Source organism: Balearica regulorum, chromosome 1 (assembly GCF_011004875.1).
Source record: "Balearica regulorum gibbericeps isolate bBalReg1 chromosome 1, bBalReg1.pri, whole genome shotgun sequence".
NCBI classification, from domain to species: domain Eukaryota; kingdom Metazoa; phylum Chordata; class Aves; order Gruiformes; family Gruidae; genus Balearica; species Balearica regulorum.
Window position 1 is genome coordinate 16441330 of NC_046184.1, and position 18818 is coordinate 16460147.

The following is an 18818-nucleotide window of genomic DNA, read 5'->3' on the forward strand; positions in this document are numbered from 1 at the left end:
ATGAACTCGAGGACTACGCAGTACAGCAGCCTTTTCTTGCCATGTTACCTACATCACATCCACTACTAAAGAGTCTAATAGGTAGGTTACAGCTTCTATGGCTAATCAGCCCCTCCTACTACATCATTCACATTCAACTAACAAAATACCTTCCCTACCTTGTTCATCTGGATACATCTGTAGGGTATGAAGCACAGTATCAGTAGCTCCTTGCTGGGTTAATATTTCTAGTGCACCAGTGCACTCAGCAACAGAAGCAAGTAGTTTTAATCCACACTTCTGAATGCTAGGATTTCCAATAAACTAACAGAGAAATGAATATAAAATCAGATCAAGTTTGTTCTGCTTACAGTGGCAACAGAAGAGTTGCTTGTTCTTAAAGTTAAGAAGTATGTGAAATTACAGCTGATGTGACAATAAATAACAATAATCACAATTTCAAAAAGGTTTCCTTTTCAACCATCAGTTTCAGCTGCTCATAACCTCCCCAGATTTTCACCTTTGATTCTGAAAATACTCCCTACTATTTTTGTAATGGAAAGTGGGATTTTTTTTTCCTCAAAGTTTCAGCACAACCATTCACAAGTTCACACCATTTTGCTGTAAGACAAGGAGAGTGAGAAAATTAAATTCCTTTGTGGTTAAAAAGGAATAAAAATGCGGTTCTTTGAGAACCAGCAAAAGTGATAAACACGGTGGCAACTGAAAAAAAAATGAAAAGAAAAAGATGTGAAGCAACATACCTTTTACTACACCCCATGAAGATTTTAAAAGTTTTGGGCTTAGTTATATAGCCTTTCAATAGGTTATTTGTGATTATTTTCCCAATTTTCCCCCACTTCTAGGTGGAGGAAACCTAGATGAGGCCTACATCTGAAAGTGTGCATAGCTGTCACATTGACTTGCAAATCTGGAAAATTATTTCAGTGGAGTCATGCCCATCTTCCTCCTTATTCCTTCTCTAGTTTTTCATTAAAATATATTAATTTCTAGCCCTTCTGGTTGATATTGCAGTACCCCAAAATACAAACCAGCTGGGTCAGAAAAAGCTATCAGAATGGTCACAAAGCACTGGAGACTGTAATACATTCTGAAGTAAAAATTATTTTGCCTCCCTTGTTAACTCCTATATCCTATATCTTCAGGTCAAGAAATGTCCTTTAGACACTCTAACAGTCTTTTGCTGATACATTATTTGCTCTGACTTTTATCATAAATGTAAGAGACATAAATTTCCTTGACTGAAGGTGTTCGGCAAGCCTAAAATTGCTGAGAGACTTCTAAAGAATTGTGAATTGCTACATCCATTTTGATTATGGTCATGTAAACTTTGTAAACCTTGTAGAGGTGGGATTCTTCTGGAGGCCATAAAGTTAAACCTTTCATATCACTAGGATTTAAGGTTAATTTGCTGTGCAAAATGCCCAGTGCTTCTTCCTTTGTTTAGGCTGGGTCTGCTTCAGCCTTTCACTTTTCAGCTTCCCCTTCAAGGCACTGGGATCATTCTGTTTTCCAGCAGCTGCAAAAAGTTATAGAATTGAACAGTGAAAAGAATGGGCACAACTGAGGAACTCTGTTCTGTTGAAAGCAGAGGAGTCTGTATCCATGAAAGCCACATTAAAAGAACCACTCAGTTCTATGTGTAGCTGAGGTGTAGGTATGAGGACACTTTTAATATATAAACTAGTCCATTCAAAATCACAAATAAACTGTATGCTTGAAAAAAAAATTAGCCTTGTTTTTATAAGTATCCCTTAGAGTTACTGTATAAAGGATCATTGAACACACTACAGAACAAAAGAAAGAAGAAATTCCAAATGACAAATGAAACGCAGGAATTAAGATTAATTCTATCAAATCAATAGGAAAATCATTGTGGAACTAGAACTTACAAATGATTCACCATTGCAAGTGTAAGATAGAGACAAAATTCATTAGAATAAAGCTTTAACTATACCCTGTTCAAAGCACTCAGCACCAATGAATGAGTTCCCTCCAACAGACACTGGCTTTTAACGACTTTTACTGTAAGTGCAAAAGCAGCATCTCCCACATCTCTGGAAGAACCGTTCTGGTCATTCTTTGTATCTGCAACAACAGGAAACAATCATCTTCCTTAGAAGAACAGATTTAATGTCCCCCCCTCAGTATAACCCAATATAACAATCAAATTGAACACACAGGTTTTAACAACTGACTCAGATCTTATGATATTTTCAGGACGCTGTAGTTACAGAGGCTGGAGTCCCTCCAGATTTATATTGTAGCATTAGTACATCATGTTTGAAATTATTTCACCATATGTTTGCTCACTGCTTACTGTGAAAATGCAAAATCATGCCAAAGAATTTTGCCTAACGTACATTGTAATATATTACTTTTTTGAGCCATGGGGTTTCTTGGTGTTCCTGATAACTACTTCAGAATGCCTCTTTCTTCTGGACAGGAGACACTATAGAAAAGCTAGAAACTAGTTGCTCTTTCTCGCTTGGCAGCACATCATAGGCCAAATTTTACCCACAGATGACGTAGGTGGAAGGTGAGTACAAATAAAAGAACAGAGAAAGGTCTTTCAAAATTTACCTTTCTTGTAGTTATTGGCACTTGCAGTCAAGTGGCACTACAGACAGTACCCAGAAATCCTTTAAAAGTCACTTCAAGCATTCATATTTGTTCTGATTACTATTTTCCCCATGAATTATTTTTTATTCCCTAATTAACCTGCAAGTTTCAACACCCAGTTGGCACTCTCTTTGTTTGATTACGCTTTAGAAGGGCCTCACTTCCAGGATACTGGCAAAAAAAGTGCCTTGCCTACATGTTAGAATATATATATCAAGTCTTAATCCTGCTGTTTATTGGAAAAAAAGGGAAAGTATTAGGATTATAATGCAAAGAATAGAAGGAAGCTAAAAACCTGCAATCAGTCTGCATATTTAGCCAAGTTACTAGTTTCAGAGTTATTGGTTTCATAAATGTTCATCTAAAACTGCTGAAAGATACTTGCAAAAAGTTAAAAAAAAAAAAAAATAGCACCCCATGTTTGTACTCTCACACTTAACATCAGAGAAAAAAACCAGGATATACAGCAGTAGACTGTTAAGAAGAGTTAAAATGTTCCCCAAATTCTATTAAAGGTACTGAACTAACAAAGAACATTTTTTTCCCCACTATAGATTGCCTTTAAAGAGTTTTTTATTGGAAAGGAATTTCTAAGCTGGTCAGTTTGGCTTCGCCTTTGCTGTAGAAAATAGTATATAATAATGTACTTCCTATCTTTAAATCACTGTCTTATTTTTTGGTGTTAGAGGTCCAATTTTTATGTTCCTTCCAAGAGATACTATTACAACAATGGCATTTTGTGGTACAACAATGTTGAGGTCATTATCACTGTTTGCTCTCACTTAAAGGGTATATATTACAAAAAAACAGAATCACAGCAACAGCTCCACACTCATTCCCTGAATTCCTTAAAAGTAATGGAGCTAACTCTTCACTGATAAACTCAAGGGGAAATCAGCAGTGATAATTTTGGTCTGTTACCTTCAATACCTCAAAAGTCTTCCTCCATCTTGTAAGTTCTTAAAGAGTTACAGCTGCTCTCTGCTATGTACAGAACTCAGTAAATTTTTTGAAGTCCCATTAAAGGCTGTCTCATTAGATAAGAAAGACTAAAACCCAGCTATCTAACACTATTCTCTAATTTGGTTTATGATGCCACATCAATTATATTTTTGGATGACTTACCGGGCATCATAAAGTGTAAAAGGACTCGAAGTGCTTCCAGTTGTACAGAGAGTGATTTTTCATGCTTCCTCATGGCTTTTACAACTTCTGATGCAGCTACCGTCATTGTATCCAGATGAGGGAAACTGAAAATATTGTTTATAAAATAAATAAAAAGAATGCATTTCTAAATTTTACATGTATTTGCTTCCTTAATTAACACTGTGTAATAACCCTTTAGAACACTGTGAATCTGGTTGGAACTACAAAACATAAATTAAACTATGGTACTTTTCTTCATCTTAGCAAACATATTATTTTAATGCCATTTCATGAATTCAGTCTATGTAACTAATTCCATTCTAGACTACCGAGAGGTAATTTTCAATCCAGTCCAGAAGAGCGATACACAGAAAGTACAGTATTTCAATTCAGGGTTGGTGGTGGATTCATATATTTCACTTTGATTCCAGTCCAGATATGTGAAAAGATATATCTTCATGAATTTAATGCTCCACAACTGTCATAAAGTACTGATGAATTGTCAGATATTTGTAGAATAAACAGAAAAATATCAATCATGATAGGTTTTAATCTTGAAGAAAAAAAATAAATCTCAATGTCATTAGCATTCCTGGAAATGGCAGTTGCCAAAGGCCACTAATTCACTTTCAAAGTTATTTTCTTTTTTTTAATTTTATAATACATTTTATTCCTGTGAACATGTTTATGGAAGTTTTGAGATTTTCTTCTTTATAAAATGAAGTTGTTAATAAGAAATTCTGTGACTGCATCCTGAGTCTGTAATTTTTTCATGGACAGCTTAGCATATATAAAGGTTTCAGGGAAGGCTGGAAAAACTTGGCAAGACACTTGGAATAATGTTCCCACCCTGTATACCAGTATTTATGACTCACAAGTTTGTTTTCCAGTCACGTTCTAGAGCATTTGCAAAAGCTAACACAAAAGTAATATCGACATAATGTTATTTTAACAATCAGAGTTAATACTGTGGAAAATTTCTTAGCTCTCAGTGGAATCTCGTGTGGCTAACAGGAGGGTACACCACCTAGCGATAGTCTATTCAAACCTCACTGCTCAAGAACCACGAAGGGAAGAACATGCAGCTCCCTACATATATCCACCTGGACATCTGACTACAGGGGTTACAAAATTCAACGTCTTGAACAGGGCTGTCAGCCTATGGTCAATTTTAGTATCAGTAAAACAGTCAATAATTTAAATGTAATCAATTACAGCACTGAATCTCACAAATCTTCACTCTGGAAGTGGCCACATATTTCTAAGTATATTACCTTCCTTCGAAAACATGATTCAGAATTCTGCAGGCACTTTCAGCTACTTCAGGAGAATGTGGATGTTTCCTCATTATATGTAAAACATTCATATGTATTCCTTTAGCCAGAAGTGTCTTCCTGATATTTACTACAACACAAAATAGCAAGCATCCTATTAGTAAATCTCTCTATGTATAGTTTTCAAAAACAACAGAACTGCTAACTTTTTTTCCCCCTTTTTTTGATTTTTTCCTCACCAAACACACATGTTATAGAAGTATAAATTAGAATGGGAAATAAATTGAGCTGAATCTGACCTCTATTTGCACAGCTTAATCAAGAGCATTATAATTCCTGAATCCATAGTAAGTTTAAATACATCTGCTATTTTTACTCACATAAAGTTAACTTAAGGGAAAGAGAATGTACACCTTGGCTTTTATTTTCAAAAATGTTTATTCTTAATCAATTTTTCCTCTTAATTGCATCCTGTGATCATAGAATCAGATTTGGGTTGGAAGGGACCTTGAAGACCATCTAGTTCCAACCACCCCTGCCATGGGCAGGGACACTCTCCACTAGACCACGTTGCCCAAAGCCCCATCCAACCTGGCCTTCAACACTTCCAGGGAGGGGGCATCCACAGCTTCTCTGGGCAACCTGTTCCAGGGCCTCACCACCCTCACAGTAAAGAATTTCTTCCTAATATCTAATCTCAATCTACCCTCCTTCAGCTCAAGGCCATTATCCCTTGTCCTGTCACTACACGCCCTTACAAACAGTCCCTCTCCAGCTTTCCTGCAGGTCTGTTCAGGTACTGGAAGGCTGCAGTAAGGTCTCCCGGGAGCCTTCTCTTCTGCAGGCTGAACAACCCCAACTCTCTCAGCCTGTCTTCATAGCAGAGGTGCTCCAGCCCTCTGAGTATCTTCATGGCCCTCCTCTGGACTCTCTCCAACAGCTCCATGTCCTTCTTGTACTGGGGGCTCCAGAGCTGGATGCAGTACTCCAGGTGGGGGTCTCATGAGAGTGGGGCAGAGTGGGGAGTAGAGGGGCAGAATCCCCTCCCTCAACCTGCTGGTCATGCTTCTTTTGTTGCAGCCCAGGACCCGTCAAATCCATGTGTCTCCAATTTAGAGACAAGGAAAGCTAGAATTTAAAATTTTCAAAAACTTCTAACTTCCAAAATAAGGCTTCAAAAATGAAACTATATTTATTCACTCTATTTACTTTGTTAATTCATTTTTAAAAAATTCAAATACCCAAGCACATGTTGTAGCTATGGCTGTAACCAATACAGCTCAGAATACTATAAAAATATTCTACCTTATTATGGTAACTGTTACCAATTCTTGTCATTCCCAGTTCAGTACACCCACATTTCAAATGGTTAATTCAAGCAATATTGCATTGTGCCAGAGGGTCTTACTAAGCTTCTTTATTTCTTTCATTTCTGCTGTAAGCACATTCATTTACAGGAAAAAAAAGAAGAAAAACAAAAATTTGCTTTAGATTTCCAAAGGGAATCAGAGGCCCACTTGTCAGTAACATGTTATGAAAGTACCTGTTACATTACAAATGTATGCATATGTGTATAAGATCTATGTCTTGATATAGATACATATTTATCTTATAAATAATTATAAAACCTTTTCATTGCTAGGTTTTATCTACTTGGATGGCTCAGTAACCTAGTGATAAAACAACGCTTTCTCACCTACAGAATGGTAATTAACTGCTAGGCTTTATCATCCTATCTAGTCAGTGGTTTTCAATGTGTGGTTTACAAACCACTTGAGGTCCATAACCATTTCAAAGGGTTCTGGGAAGGGCATCTAATAAAAGCAGGCCCACTGTCAGTAGGCTTAAATACTCTACCCAGGAGTCCACATCTCCAATGAAAAATTTTGAGGGGGTCTGCAAATTGAAAAAAGTTAGGAAACCATGTCAGGGACACAATCAGGACCAAAGCAATCTTGAAAACTGTTATGCACATGCTTAACTTTCTACACTTGATTTGATTCACTGAAGTCAACAGGACTGCTCAAATCCCCTGTGTTAAGCAAGAAAATGGTATTTGTTGGGCTGTAATCCTTACCCACGTGATTCTCAACAAATGCTGCTCTTGATGAATTTCATACATGATAAATATTTAAACAAGCATACCATGAGAACACATTCATGTCTCCTGCACCAAAAAATAGCAATTGCAACACATAAACTGGCAAAGAGCTCTTTACTTCCACATACTATCTTTGATACTAGCCAAGAATAGCTTTTTCAAAGCAAGGAATAAACTTCCTGCTAAACACAACTGCACAATAATCTAATCACAGGGAATATTGTCTTCATACAACAGCACACTAAATATTCTTTAATATTACAGCCATAACTTTCTGCCAAATTAGAAAGTAAAGACAATTAAATCCCTTACCATTTTGTTGTGACAAAATTGCCAAGGTACTAGCAGCTGCCTGAAATACTTCTTTTGAAGAGGAGTGCATCAGCATGGAGAGCATCACTGCTCTGTCTACTGGGAACCTTTCACAGAGAGAAACAAATCACTGCACACTGACCATATTACAGTAGTTACTTCATAAATATAGTTCAGTTTCCTAAAAACGTATTAAATGACATAATTAAAATTTCAGATGATTGTACTTGGCTTGTAATTTTTTTTCCAGAGCAACAGCTGACAGAAAGCCCTTTGCAAACTATGCATCTCTATGTTTTCAAACTATAGATGCAAACTATGCATCATCATAGTTTTCAAACTATGCCTACTCTGAATCTCACTGAATTCACTTGGAACCATGCTTTCCAAGTAGCTTGAGGTCCAGAAAGGGGTACAAAACAGGCTTAGTAAAATCTGAATGATTAAAATTTTCAGCAGCTTTCAGAAATAGTTTAAGGAAAATGAAAGTCTGTGTCTTACTCATGCCTAAGTTCTTCCTGATGAGGCAGCACCCCCTCTACTATGCCCTTTCATCTGATTTATGGGAAAATAAGCACTGCTTTTCCATACTACTTAGGTACTAGATATCTTAATCTTCTCTATTTTCCCTACCTTTACATTCTTTAATCCTCCCTATCTTTGTTGCAACTGAAGAAGAAATTCCTTGTGAACTGTAAAAATTAGCTCTATTAGGCTGTGTTCTGACCCTTTATTAAAACACTAACAATTTTGCCCGAGTCAAGTTGCCACACTTTTCAAGAAAGAAACTTTCCCAAGTGTTGTTGATCACCATGTATTTCATGATACATTAGAAAACAAGAAAAAAAAAAAAAATAATTTAAACATGAGACCCCAAATGGCCTAATAGTAGGCTTTCATTTTTTTCACTTCCAACAATACAGTTCAAGATATTAACACTGACTGATTATCTCCATCTCCAATCTTCTCATGAAGGTTGCGTTGATACAGAAACAGATTTTTCAAAGCCCAGCATGCAGCCTCCTAAACAGAAACCAAGAGGAGACAAAATGATTAAGAAAATACGCTTTTAGAATATAAAAATATATGAAAGACATTAAATAGTTTGACTGTTTCTCAGTTCACGACAAAGGTACAAGGTGCTTTATGTAGAAATACAACAAGGTGTGGACTGTCACATTCTTCATAGCTGGGATGGGTCTGAGTTACAAACATGTGCCACATTCTCATTATTCGATTTGCATTTTGATACCTATTTTAGGGCAAGATTAATTCTTCTGTTGATGGGCCTGTGTTTTGCTGGTGTATACAGAGGAGCTATGTAAACAACAATCTTTGGATGGCAAAAGTTTCAGGTAACAGGTCTCGTCTTAACTACCCACATTTGAGCCAAAGGAGTAACCGAAACCAGTTGAGGTGAATAAAGATAAGATAAGGCAAGAAAGGTAAGATTTATTCTAAATCTAATCTAGTCCTTAAGGTCTCATTTGCCCGAGGATATACGGGAGAAAATGATGTTGCTGAACTTTTTATTTAATGCATAATGCAGTCTTTCCATACCCCCATCATCCAAAAATTCTCACCAGCACATCTGTGTTTTTTCGATGTAGTTCTAGTGCTCGGTAACATGCTTCCAACCAGCATAATTTCTCTTCCTCCTCCTCTTCTTTTCTTTCCTCTAAGTCTCGGTTTAAGAATATTGTTTCAGCTTGAAATATAAAATATTTACAATAAATTCTTATTGTGAAAACAAACACTTATGTCTTAACTTTCCTGTAGTCATGGAGGTTGTCACACTGCCTATGTGTGAAAATCAGTGAGATGATTAGCCTTTTCTGGGAAGGGAGAAAAGGGAGAAGTCTTTTGACATAAATTCTAAGACAGATTTGAAAAATGTCTTTAAGGTTATAAAGGGACTAAAACCCTTCATTATAGTGTGGTAAATTTGGTACGTAGCTACAGATCAGTCAATGCTTAGGCTCTGACAATACCTGCACATACTTTTTTTTTTTTTGGGGGGGTGTATTTACATACAGAATACCACAGACATAAAATATAACTGTGATTCATTTGCACGTAACCACTTATCACAGAGCCATCTACACTCTGAAACAGCGCCATTAAAAAACAAAATGCAAATTGCAGTTGCTAAGACAGAAATATTTTTCAGCATTTAAGGAAAAAAAAAAAAGTATCAACACTGACCATAATGTCAGAAGCTTACTGGAGTGTGTACTGTTTTCTAATCTTTGCTATTTTGGGGACTCTTAAACAGCATTTCTACTGAATTTTGTATGGAACAATTACTCAAAGACTAAGAAGATCAGATCCTTAGCATTTTGCCACTAGCTAACTAACTTCTGTTTCAAAATAATACCTGGAATGTACTCAAGGAAAAGTTTAAATCTTTTAATTGATCTCAGAACTCAGGCACAAGCATTGATGTGGTGTTGCTATCAACTGCCACAATATAACAAGTATTGTCACACATGGCAAACACAGAATCAATATAGTGGCGTTATCTCTAGAAGTTTTATGTTAAGCAGGGATTATCCAATATTTGCTTATGAACAAACAGGTTGCTTTGTTAAGATCTGTCAACATAACTTACCAGCTCTCAACACTGTGAAGAAGTTAGGCGTATGGTATGAACACAGCCATGTCATAGTAAACAAATTGTAAGCATGTAGGAAATCTAGCTCTGTCAAAGCTATCCTGCCTGAGGCTTTCATGTTAAAGAAATGAAGTTTGAAATGATTACAGGAAATAACCAGTATAAAAAAAAATAACAAGTGGATAGATAAATGAAGTTATTTATTTATTTATGTATTTAGGAAGGAATTTACTTACTCAGAAGCGCTAAACAACTGAGAGCTGCAGCTTGTAACTTTGCATTTTCAGGATATGTTTTAACAGCCTTGACAATGACTTCTGGAACCTTATGTAATACAAGGATATTGAAAAAATTTCCTGAAAATAAATAAGGCATTAAATGAATATAAACAGATATCTACAGCTTTACATGTATTTAACATAAATTTCTAAACACACAACGCACAAACTTTGTCTGTCGCAAACTTTGGATTTCTTATTATAGGGCATGACACAACAATTTTATTTGTGGAAAGAAGAGCTCAAGGATAAAAAAGTTGGGATCTGGGTTCTTTGTGTTTTTCACAAAAGACTGAGGTTTAATGCAAAATGAAGTGCACATCGTCATCAAAATACAAAAAATACAGTCAGTTTATCACTTGCAGACTTCCTGCCAGGAAGCGAATGCAGTCCTGGCCTTGAATTACTGCAATGATGTGATTTATCCTACCAACCAAGTGGTTTAACCCTGTTTTGCCCTCTGTTCTTGCCTTCCTCATTAAATATATCAAGGTCAGCATTATAAATACAGAATACATACATTCTGGAATAGTATAAAGAATAACCTCTGATGATAAATTTATTTAAAGCATAACTTTTATCATAGGATGTACAGTATTTTATATTATAGGTTGAATAAAAGGAATTCTGCAAAAAGCAAGCAAATGAATGAAAATTACTTTTGTGTTTGTTGTAAAAACAAGTATTATGAATAAAATAATTCAGCAATGCTCATTTTGTAAAATGCAGTTTGATAGCTTTGGGTTTTATTTTAATATTCAATTTTGTTTAATTCTTGATTAGTACAAATGAAAATCACACTAGCAACTTGAAAGGTCTAATTAAAATCTCTATCAATGTTTCTCAAACCTTTCAGATAAGGTATGAAAGATAAGGTATGAAATTAATAAGTCTCCCATATTTGAACATCAAAAATATAATGACATACAGAAGAAAAGCTAACCTCATTTCTTTCCCTTAGTTCTGGTCCCAAGTCCTATAGGTGCTGAGTATCATCAATGTCTAGATTTTTCACTGGGAGGTAAGTACCTCTCCCAGTCTTTCAGGATTTAGTTCAATTAGACCAAGTTAACAGAATGCTTAAGAACAGACTTGAAGGCAAGTCCTTTTCAGATTCATCATTCTAAAACCCTGGCCTTAACGCCTATTACAAGTGCAACTGGAGACAGTATTTTTCTTCTTACCCTGTAGCAGTGTGGTCATGTTTTATCAGCACTGCTGTTTCTTGTCATATTTTAATGGAAATAGTATGTTTGTGTGAATACGTTACCTACCTCACAGAAACTAATAATCTTAGGCTATGTGATGAGTAATTATGTTGGACTTGTGGCTGGCCAAACAGGTATCAGTCAGTTAAAATTCTGATGACAGTCAAATCTAGGATAGTCATTACCAGATTAGCAAGAATACATGATCATGATTTTGGAAGCTAGCAGATGCTGACTTTATGATTTCACTGCCAGTTAACATGAGTTTAGGAAGACAGTGCCCATCAGAATAATTTGGGAAGTCACACTGGCTATACGGAAATCTTCCAGAATACTTCCAGGAGCACCTAGCAATTTCACATCTGTTTCCCTAACTGTGTGGTGCTGTGGACACCTCTTCCCATAACTCTCCTGAAGTGGCTCCTTATCAAGATGAAGGGCATCTGTTACACTGAAAGAAGAAATGGATCTTGTGGCTGCTTTACTGCCACTATTACTTGCTGGTCAGCACACAGGCATGACAAACGTGCAACTGAAACCAGGCTGGTTGTGCTTAGGGCAAGATCAATGCATGTCAACAGAGTTGCTGTGTCCCCACAAGTGCTTGGTTTCCCTGCCTATCTTCACTTAGCCTTGCACAGGAAACCACTCAAGGGTAACATCACCTCTTGCCAAAAATCTGCAAATACCACCTCAGCGGCTGCATTTTCTTGAAATTTTTATTCGGCTTTCTGAAGGGGAACTGGAAGTTGCTCTGGGTTGCATGCAAATTTGATCTGTATTTTCTACAATATCTGCATGAAGAAGTGGAAACACATGGTGAAAGGATGGGACCGACTTGGTTAAGGGGAGTCAGGCACTGGTACCAACATCTGCAGTAGCTTCAGGCCACCACCTGCAAGAACTGGGAAGTCTAACTCACGCGAAACACCTTGGCTGAGTCCCTGATGAAGAACCTGTCATGGAGTGTGGGCTGCTCAGGCAGCTACTCACAGTCTTTTTGGATGCAGCAGGGGGAAAACCATATTTATTTTCATTTGAACTTCCTATTACATGGTCCCTGGCAACTGCTCAGATCACTTTATCATCCTTTTTGACCTTCCCATCATTTCTCTTGATGTGACACTACCTCATGCAAGCCCAGACAACCAAAGCACTTTTGCCCAAGTACTTTGGGGAAGTCCAGGAACTAGTGTTTCTTTCATTGCTGCAGCGTATGGGGCCCCAAGACAGGCACCATAGCTGGGCAGGAATGCAGCATAGGTCTCTGAAGGTAAATGTGCTGCAAGGAGGAAAAACAGTCTTGGAGAATACCTCCCAGGTAATTCAGTAGCACCAATTGTTTCTCACACATTCAGCATTACCACTTCAAAAAAGAAATCTCAAAGGAATTTTCTTCCTTTCTATAGTAACTTTATGTAGAACGGGATCTATTTATCTCCCATTCTCATCTTGTGTGTCTCCCTTCTTTTGTGTCATTTTTTTCCCCACTCTAGTTATGGCAGCTCCTGTCCGTGTTATTAACGTTTAACACAAAAGGATACTGTATTGACTGCAGTCAGTGTTACCTCAGTACGTTTACTTCATTAGAGCCATGGTGCTACACACCACCCTGAAGATTAACTGGAATAGTAGTTCTCTTGTTGCATGTAACACTTGGCTGTCAGCAACTCCAACTTACAGAGTCAGAGTAAGCTGACTGTAAACAACCTTGTGAACTTACCCAATGAAAGCTTATGCAACAAACAGCAACTCACTTCCTGAACTGTTTCACTATTGGGGAAACTTTTCATCATTTCCACTATAACATTGTAGCAGCGAACATTTCCAGACATGAGCACTTCAACATTGCTGGCTAAAAGAAAGAAACAGAAACAAAAATTGCTTTTTAAGAAAAAAACCCAATAGGATTGGATTCACATGAGCAAGTAAAAAAGACAGAATGCATCCTTTCCTACTGAGGACAAAGCAATCCCACATGTAGTAATTTAAGGCAAAACAGCATCATGGTATTTAAAACACAGTGTATGAAAGTATCCTTGTAGTACGTCTATCCACAGTATGAGACAGAATATGAACCCAAAAAATCTTTGGTAAAATCCTGGCCCCAGTGAACGAAAGGGAGTCTTGTCACTGACTCCAAGGGAATTAGCATTACTCTGCTGAGGTCTATATAGTTTCTTAATCATTCTTTCAAAATATTCTCAACTGTATTATTAAAGATAATTAGTCTTTTTAAAGCAGCAGGAGATCTTCAAAATAATATATCTCTGAATATTTAATAATGATACTCTGTAAGTTGAAAAAGCAAGCTCCGAGTGGGAAGCATTTCTGAAACATTCCATTTGATAGTGAAAGAAGGTACCTTTCACAAGACTTTAAGATGACAGTGATTTTAGTCATGTCATTCTCAACCGAAAACATCTTCTTAAAGGTACATTCCACAACACAGTATTGCATCACTTCACAGTAAGTTATCATTTCACAGGTGACAATTATAAACATATTAAAATATTCAGAAGATTCTAAAATTGTTTACTACAGAGAAAGCATAATTAATTGCATGTTTAAGTCCTGCAAGAATCAAGCAAAGGTACATTTCCAGGGAGCCACCATTCCCCAGAACAAACTAGAGAAAAGGAGGTGGAATGGATCTCATTTAATCTTAACCACCAAAACTTGGTCATCTAGGTTCTCACAATTGCCGAAGAGATCTGAGCACTCTGTATGGTGGTTCATCCTACCTGTAGCAGATACCTCTCTTAGGGTCAGGTAAATTTCCTTTTGATGTGCCTGTTTTTCCCTGTTAAACAGAGGAGAATCCTGGATGGCTGCCTGTGACTACCCTTTAGACGACTAACATGCTGTGATCCATCACCCCCCTATGGACTTTGGAGGACAGTTGGCAGCAAAACATTTTCTCATTCCATTGAAACCACTGAGATTTAAAAGAGTTCTTGTACGGCATTGGAATAAACTCTTACCCTTCAGTTTCTCATGACATACGAGCTGGAACAAAGTCTACATATGTACTAGTGAATGAAGGCATAGTGAGGTACAAATCCTTGATGTAACCCATATGAAATAGAGACTTGAAATCAGGGTATAGGGAGACACTTTACTACCGGATAAGCTAGAGTGTGTACTTAAGAGTGAATGATTTTCTCCGTGGTGGCCTTAAAGGAATACATTTTCTTGCAGGTATTATGGGATGTCACAGCACAAGAGTATGAATGCTGGCAAAAGTAGCCTAGCTTTGCACATTCATGTGCAAGCTATCTCTGTTTCTCTGACTATTTTTAATCTTTCGTATCAGAAATGAGATTGCTAACCCCAAAATAAATACCAACTTTAGAGCAGGTCTTTGTCACACCCTTCTCCTGTTATGCTTTGTACAAGCATTTACTATTTTAAAAAGCACTTAAAATCTGGCATACTCTTCCTTAGAAAATGGCAGTAACTTCTGGGCTAGGGTAAAATTATTTCTGGCTCAAGGAATACTTAATTTTTTAAACACAAACTGGAACAGCAAGAAGTTTGAGAAACAGAAACTAAATAGCTTGGACTCTGATGAAATGTGGGACACTCCAGTCTAGTTCTTGTTTTCTGGCATACATGAGGCCAGCATGGTTCCTATAGAGCCAGACAGGATGTATGGCAAGCCTTTGTAAGGAATCACATCTGCAAGAGTACAAAACCATTTACCTCATGGAAGACATGGAGAGCAGGACCCTGCTCTATGCTTGCTAAAATTGTGATTACCAGCAGGAAGCTAAGAGCCGCCTCTGTGTCAACAAGATCAAACTGCTGTCAACAAATTGAGACAAATCATCAAGCACATTTCTCAGGACTTGATTTTGCCCACAACAGGGACTGCTGTTATCAGAAGACAAGACATAATAAAGACATTTTCTTCCAGTCTTATTGCACAACAACCGAGGACACCGTAAGACTCTATAATGTGCACAGTGCTATTAATGCTCCTCATTGCGGTCACCACCAAATGATCAGAGAGGGGTGTCTGAGCCCAGATACCTTTTCTCAGCCCTGGTGACTGGATTTGTGTGGGCGATTTTCCCCTTGTGGAACAGCCTCTGCCAACAGTGCTCTGTACCTGCTACCAAAACTCACTGGAGATTTGTTTAGTCAATAAGTGTATCTTATTTTTCAAGCATTAAAAAAAGACAGGGAAGAGTCTTGATCTTTGACATCTACAACCATGATGAGCATCTTCGTTACCACTTACTCCAAGCGGAAGAAAGTCTCTTTCTGTTCTTTATGAGAGATTTCAGTTTTATCAGAATGGCTGAATACCAATATTTCCCACGAAAAATTACAAATTAGTATTTCCCAAAGAAAACAGAAAAGTGATTTGTCTGGCAACTCTCAACCAGTTCTCACTGATTTTTTACAATTACTGAAAGATCACTGCAAACTGAGGTGAGCTGATGCACACTAAGGGAGATAAGAAATTGAAAATAACTTCCAATAATGCACTTACATGGACCAGCTAAGGAATGTAGTGAATAAAGTGCAGGAAGAATCACCTCTTCTTTCTCTGGAAACTCTTTAAATACTTTCAGTATGATCATATGATCTTTGCTTTCAACAAATTCAGTCAGCTGCTCTTCTGGAACTAAATAGAAAGTAAGACAGATACAGTATGTTTTGAGGAAATAATTCATATCCTGGTACAACATGAGAAAAGACAATTTTTTAATCACATTTCTTTATACTTAGTTTCTACGTTTCACAGAAGGTACTCTCCATTTACATCATCTTCCATAGTTATGACTCCTTTTACTAAAAACTGAGCTACTTTATAAAGACCTTTGTCTAGCCTACACTTAATGTAACTGAATTCACACTTTGAAATGCTTCCCTGTGAACTAGTATTTAAAAAAAAAAAGTCCTTCAGACTTTTTCACAGAATGAACTTCAGATATTCCTCACCAAGACAGTATATAAGTGAAGGAAAGGCTAAGCATACAGTGAAAACAATTTGATGGAATATAATTTTGCATACCCTATGATTTTATTTCACTTCTCAACTTTTTTTGACAATGGAGTTTTTTTCCATAAAGACTACAGCCATGCTTTAATAATACCTCACCTTCACTGTAATAATGGCTTAAAGTTTTTCCTTCCCTGCCCCCTGTTATTTGTGCTGCCATAACTGCGTGGCTGTGCAATGAACCAGATAAGGAAACTGATCCCGGTCAAGAAAGAATGACACACTCTAAATTTTGTAAGCAGAATCATTTTCTGAACCTGGTTCAAGCTAAAGGCTAGGCAAACATTCACATTACAACAGCTGACAAGGTGGCTCAGAGGCAGGAAAAAATAGGCAGGGGAAGCCTAGGAACTTGTTACATCAGCGCTGCCATCAAGAAGGTATGCAGGTCTGTACTCAGAGCAGTCTGTAGATCTGTAAAAATCAGGCACTTATAAAAAGCATGCACAGAAAACCTAAGAAGCTCAGATCTTTGTGAAGACTGAAGAGAAAATACAGTAGGACAAAATTATTTAGGGACAGTGGAAGAGGGGAAGGAACACAAAAGGTAATTCCAGGCACACATGTGAGGGAGGAAGACTTAGAAAAAGCAATATAAAATGGTGCCAGAAAGAAAAAATCTAAATAATTGGAGACTATCTTTGAAGCAAAGGAGTACAGCAGACTTGGTAGGGGTGCTACTATTTCTCAATATTTATTTTGAAGCAAGAAACTCAATGCAAAGCAAGGCTGCTACAACAATGGGATTTCTGGCCACTACACATGCAGTTCCTGAAAATTTTGCAGAAATGCAATACATGGTGATTTCATTTCTCAAAAGTAACACAGAAGTACCATACAGATATACACTCATCTTTCAGCATTGTCAGGATCAAAACCAGAATCACATATTTTTCAAAAGTGCAAACATTTTGCTTTATTTTAGAATTGTTCACAGGTAACTAAAATTTGCCAGTCTTTAAATAAACAACCCTGTTTTTTGAGAATTAAAATCAAATATGACTAGTCTCTGTTCCAGTGTTACTAACTAATGTTGAATCCCATTTTTTCCAGTTAACTCTGGAGTCAGAAATGAAGAGACATTTTGATTTTTTTTAAAATTCATATTCATTGCCCTAATTTAGAAAATTTGTGACATTGCTTGGAAAACCTGTTTTGTGCAAACTCATTCAAAGAACACATATAATACACAAAACAGAATTTGGAATGCAAGAATTCATTTATTGCAGTTAAATAAACATCCGCAGTCCCCTCCCAACCTTTGCATTTTTATAACCTAATAAACTGCAAGAAATAAATACCTTTCTCAAAAAGTTTGTGTAATGCTTTACATCCATGTTGCTGGATCTCTTCATTTTTAGGGAAGGTGTGCATAGCATTAAATACCAAGGAAAACACATCCACCTCTTCCTCCAAGAGCAGGAAAGCAATTGTGTCTGAAGAGCAGAAGAGATTACATGTTGCACTGGTTAGTTCTCAACATTTCTGTTGAAGCACTGTACTTAACCATTAAAATCCAAAATTCTTTAATACTGTCCTTAAAATTTACTCTGATGGCTCAAATGTGAGGTTTTTGTATAACACGTGAGGATGTTATCTCTTAAGGCAGTATTTTAAAATAAAACCGAGATGTTCTAAAACATTACTGCCAAAAATGAGTTTCCCCTCTCCACTCTTGCTCCCACCTCGCACTGCTTTGGTAATTGTCTGACCTCTCAATGAACCGGTTCAGCTCACTAAACTGGGAGAAAATTAACTCATCGAAAAAACCTTTTCTGCAGTCACAGCAAGCTGACTTCACTAAGAAGTAAGGTTGGTGGAAGAAAGAAGGCAGGACTACACTGCCTGAGGAAAGCAAGAGAGGATTTGAAATCAGATCATCTGTACCATGGAATACTACTCTCACTCTCTCAGCCATTCATTCAGCCTGAAACCGAACTAAAAAGCTAATCTCACTGTTGTTCTCATGACATTAAAAATAATCTGAGAAAAATATTACTCTCTCTACAGCATGTGTAGGCAAGAAGATTCCTATTCATGACAATTTTTCAAGCTTACAGCAGTAACAATAGAATTCTTAATGCCTATTCCAGTGTTTCAGCTGCAGCTGGATTTTTTTGTGTTGGTTTTTTTTCTAAAGAGAAGATCTTTCTATATGTCATTCACACTGGCCTGTCAGCTCCAACTATAGTGCAATTCAAGTTTACAGACATATAGAAATAAAGAATACTAAGAGATTTTTCTGACAA

General features: G+C 37.0%; 1 protein-coding gene across 1 annotated transcript in view; it reads right to left on the reverse strand.

Moving 5' to 3' along the window:
• Nucleotides 1-18818, reverse strand: part of LRRK2 (leucine rich repeat kinase 2) — a 74102-nt gene that overhangs the window by 43518 nt on the left and 11766 nt on the right. Inside the window, exons 5-15 of the mRNA XM_075742033.1 lie at nucleotides 17871-18005; nucleotides 16057-16191; nucleotides 13279-13410; nucleotides 10306-10425; nucleotides 9039-9163; nucleotides 8399-8478; nucleotides 7456-7562; nucleotides 5043-5172; nucleotides 3748-3872; nucleotides 1958-2088; nucleotides 159-303 (exon numbers count right to left, since the gene is read on the reverse strand). Coding sequence (XP_075598148.1) covers nucleotides 159-303; nucleotides 1958-2088; nucleotides 3748-3872; nucleotides 5043-5172; nucleotides 7456-7562; nucleotides 8399-8478; nucleotides 9039-9163; nucleotides 10306-10425; nucleotides 13279-13410; nucleotides 16057-16191; nucleotides 17871-18005 — 1365 coding nt within the window. The remainder of the gene's footprint in view (nucleotides 1-158; nucleotides 304-1957; nucleotides 2089-3747; nucleotides 3873-5042; nucleotides 5173-7455; nucleotides 7563-8398; nucleotides 8479-9038; nucleotides 9164-10305; nucleotides 10426-13278; nucleotides 13411-16056; nucleotides 16192-17870; nucleotides 18006-18818) is intronic.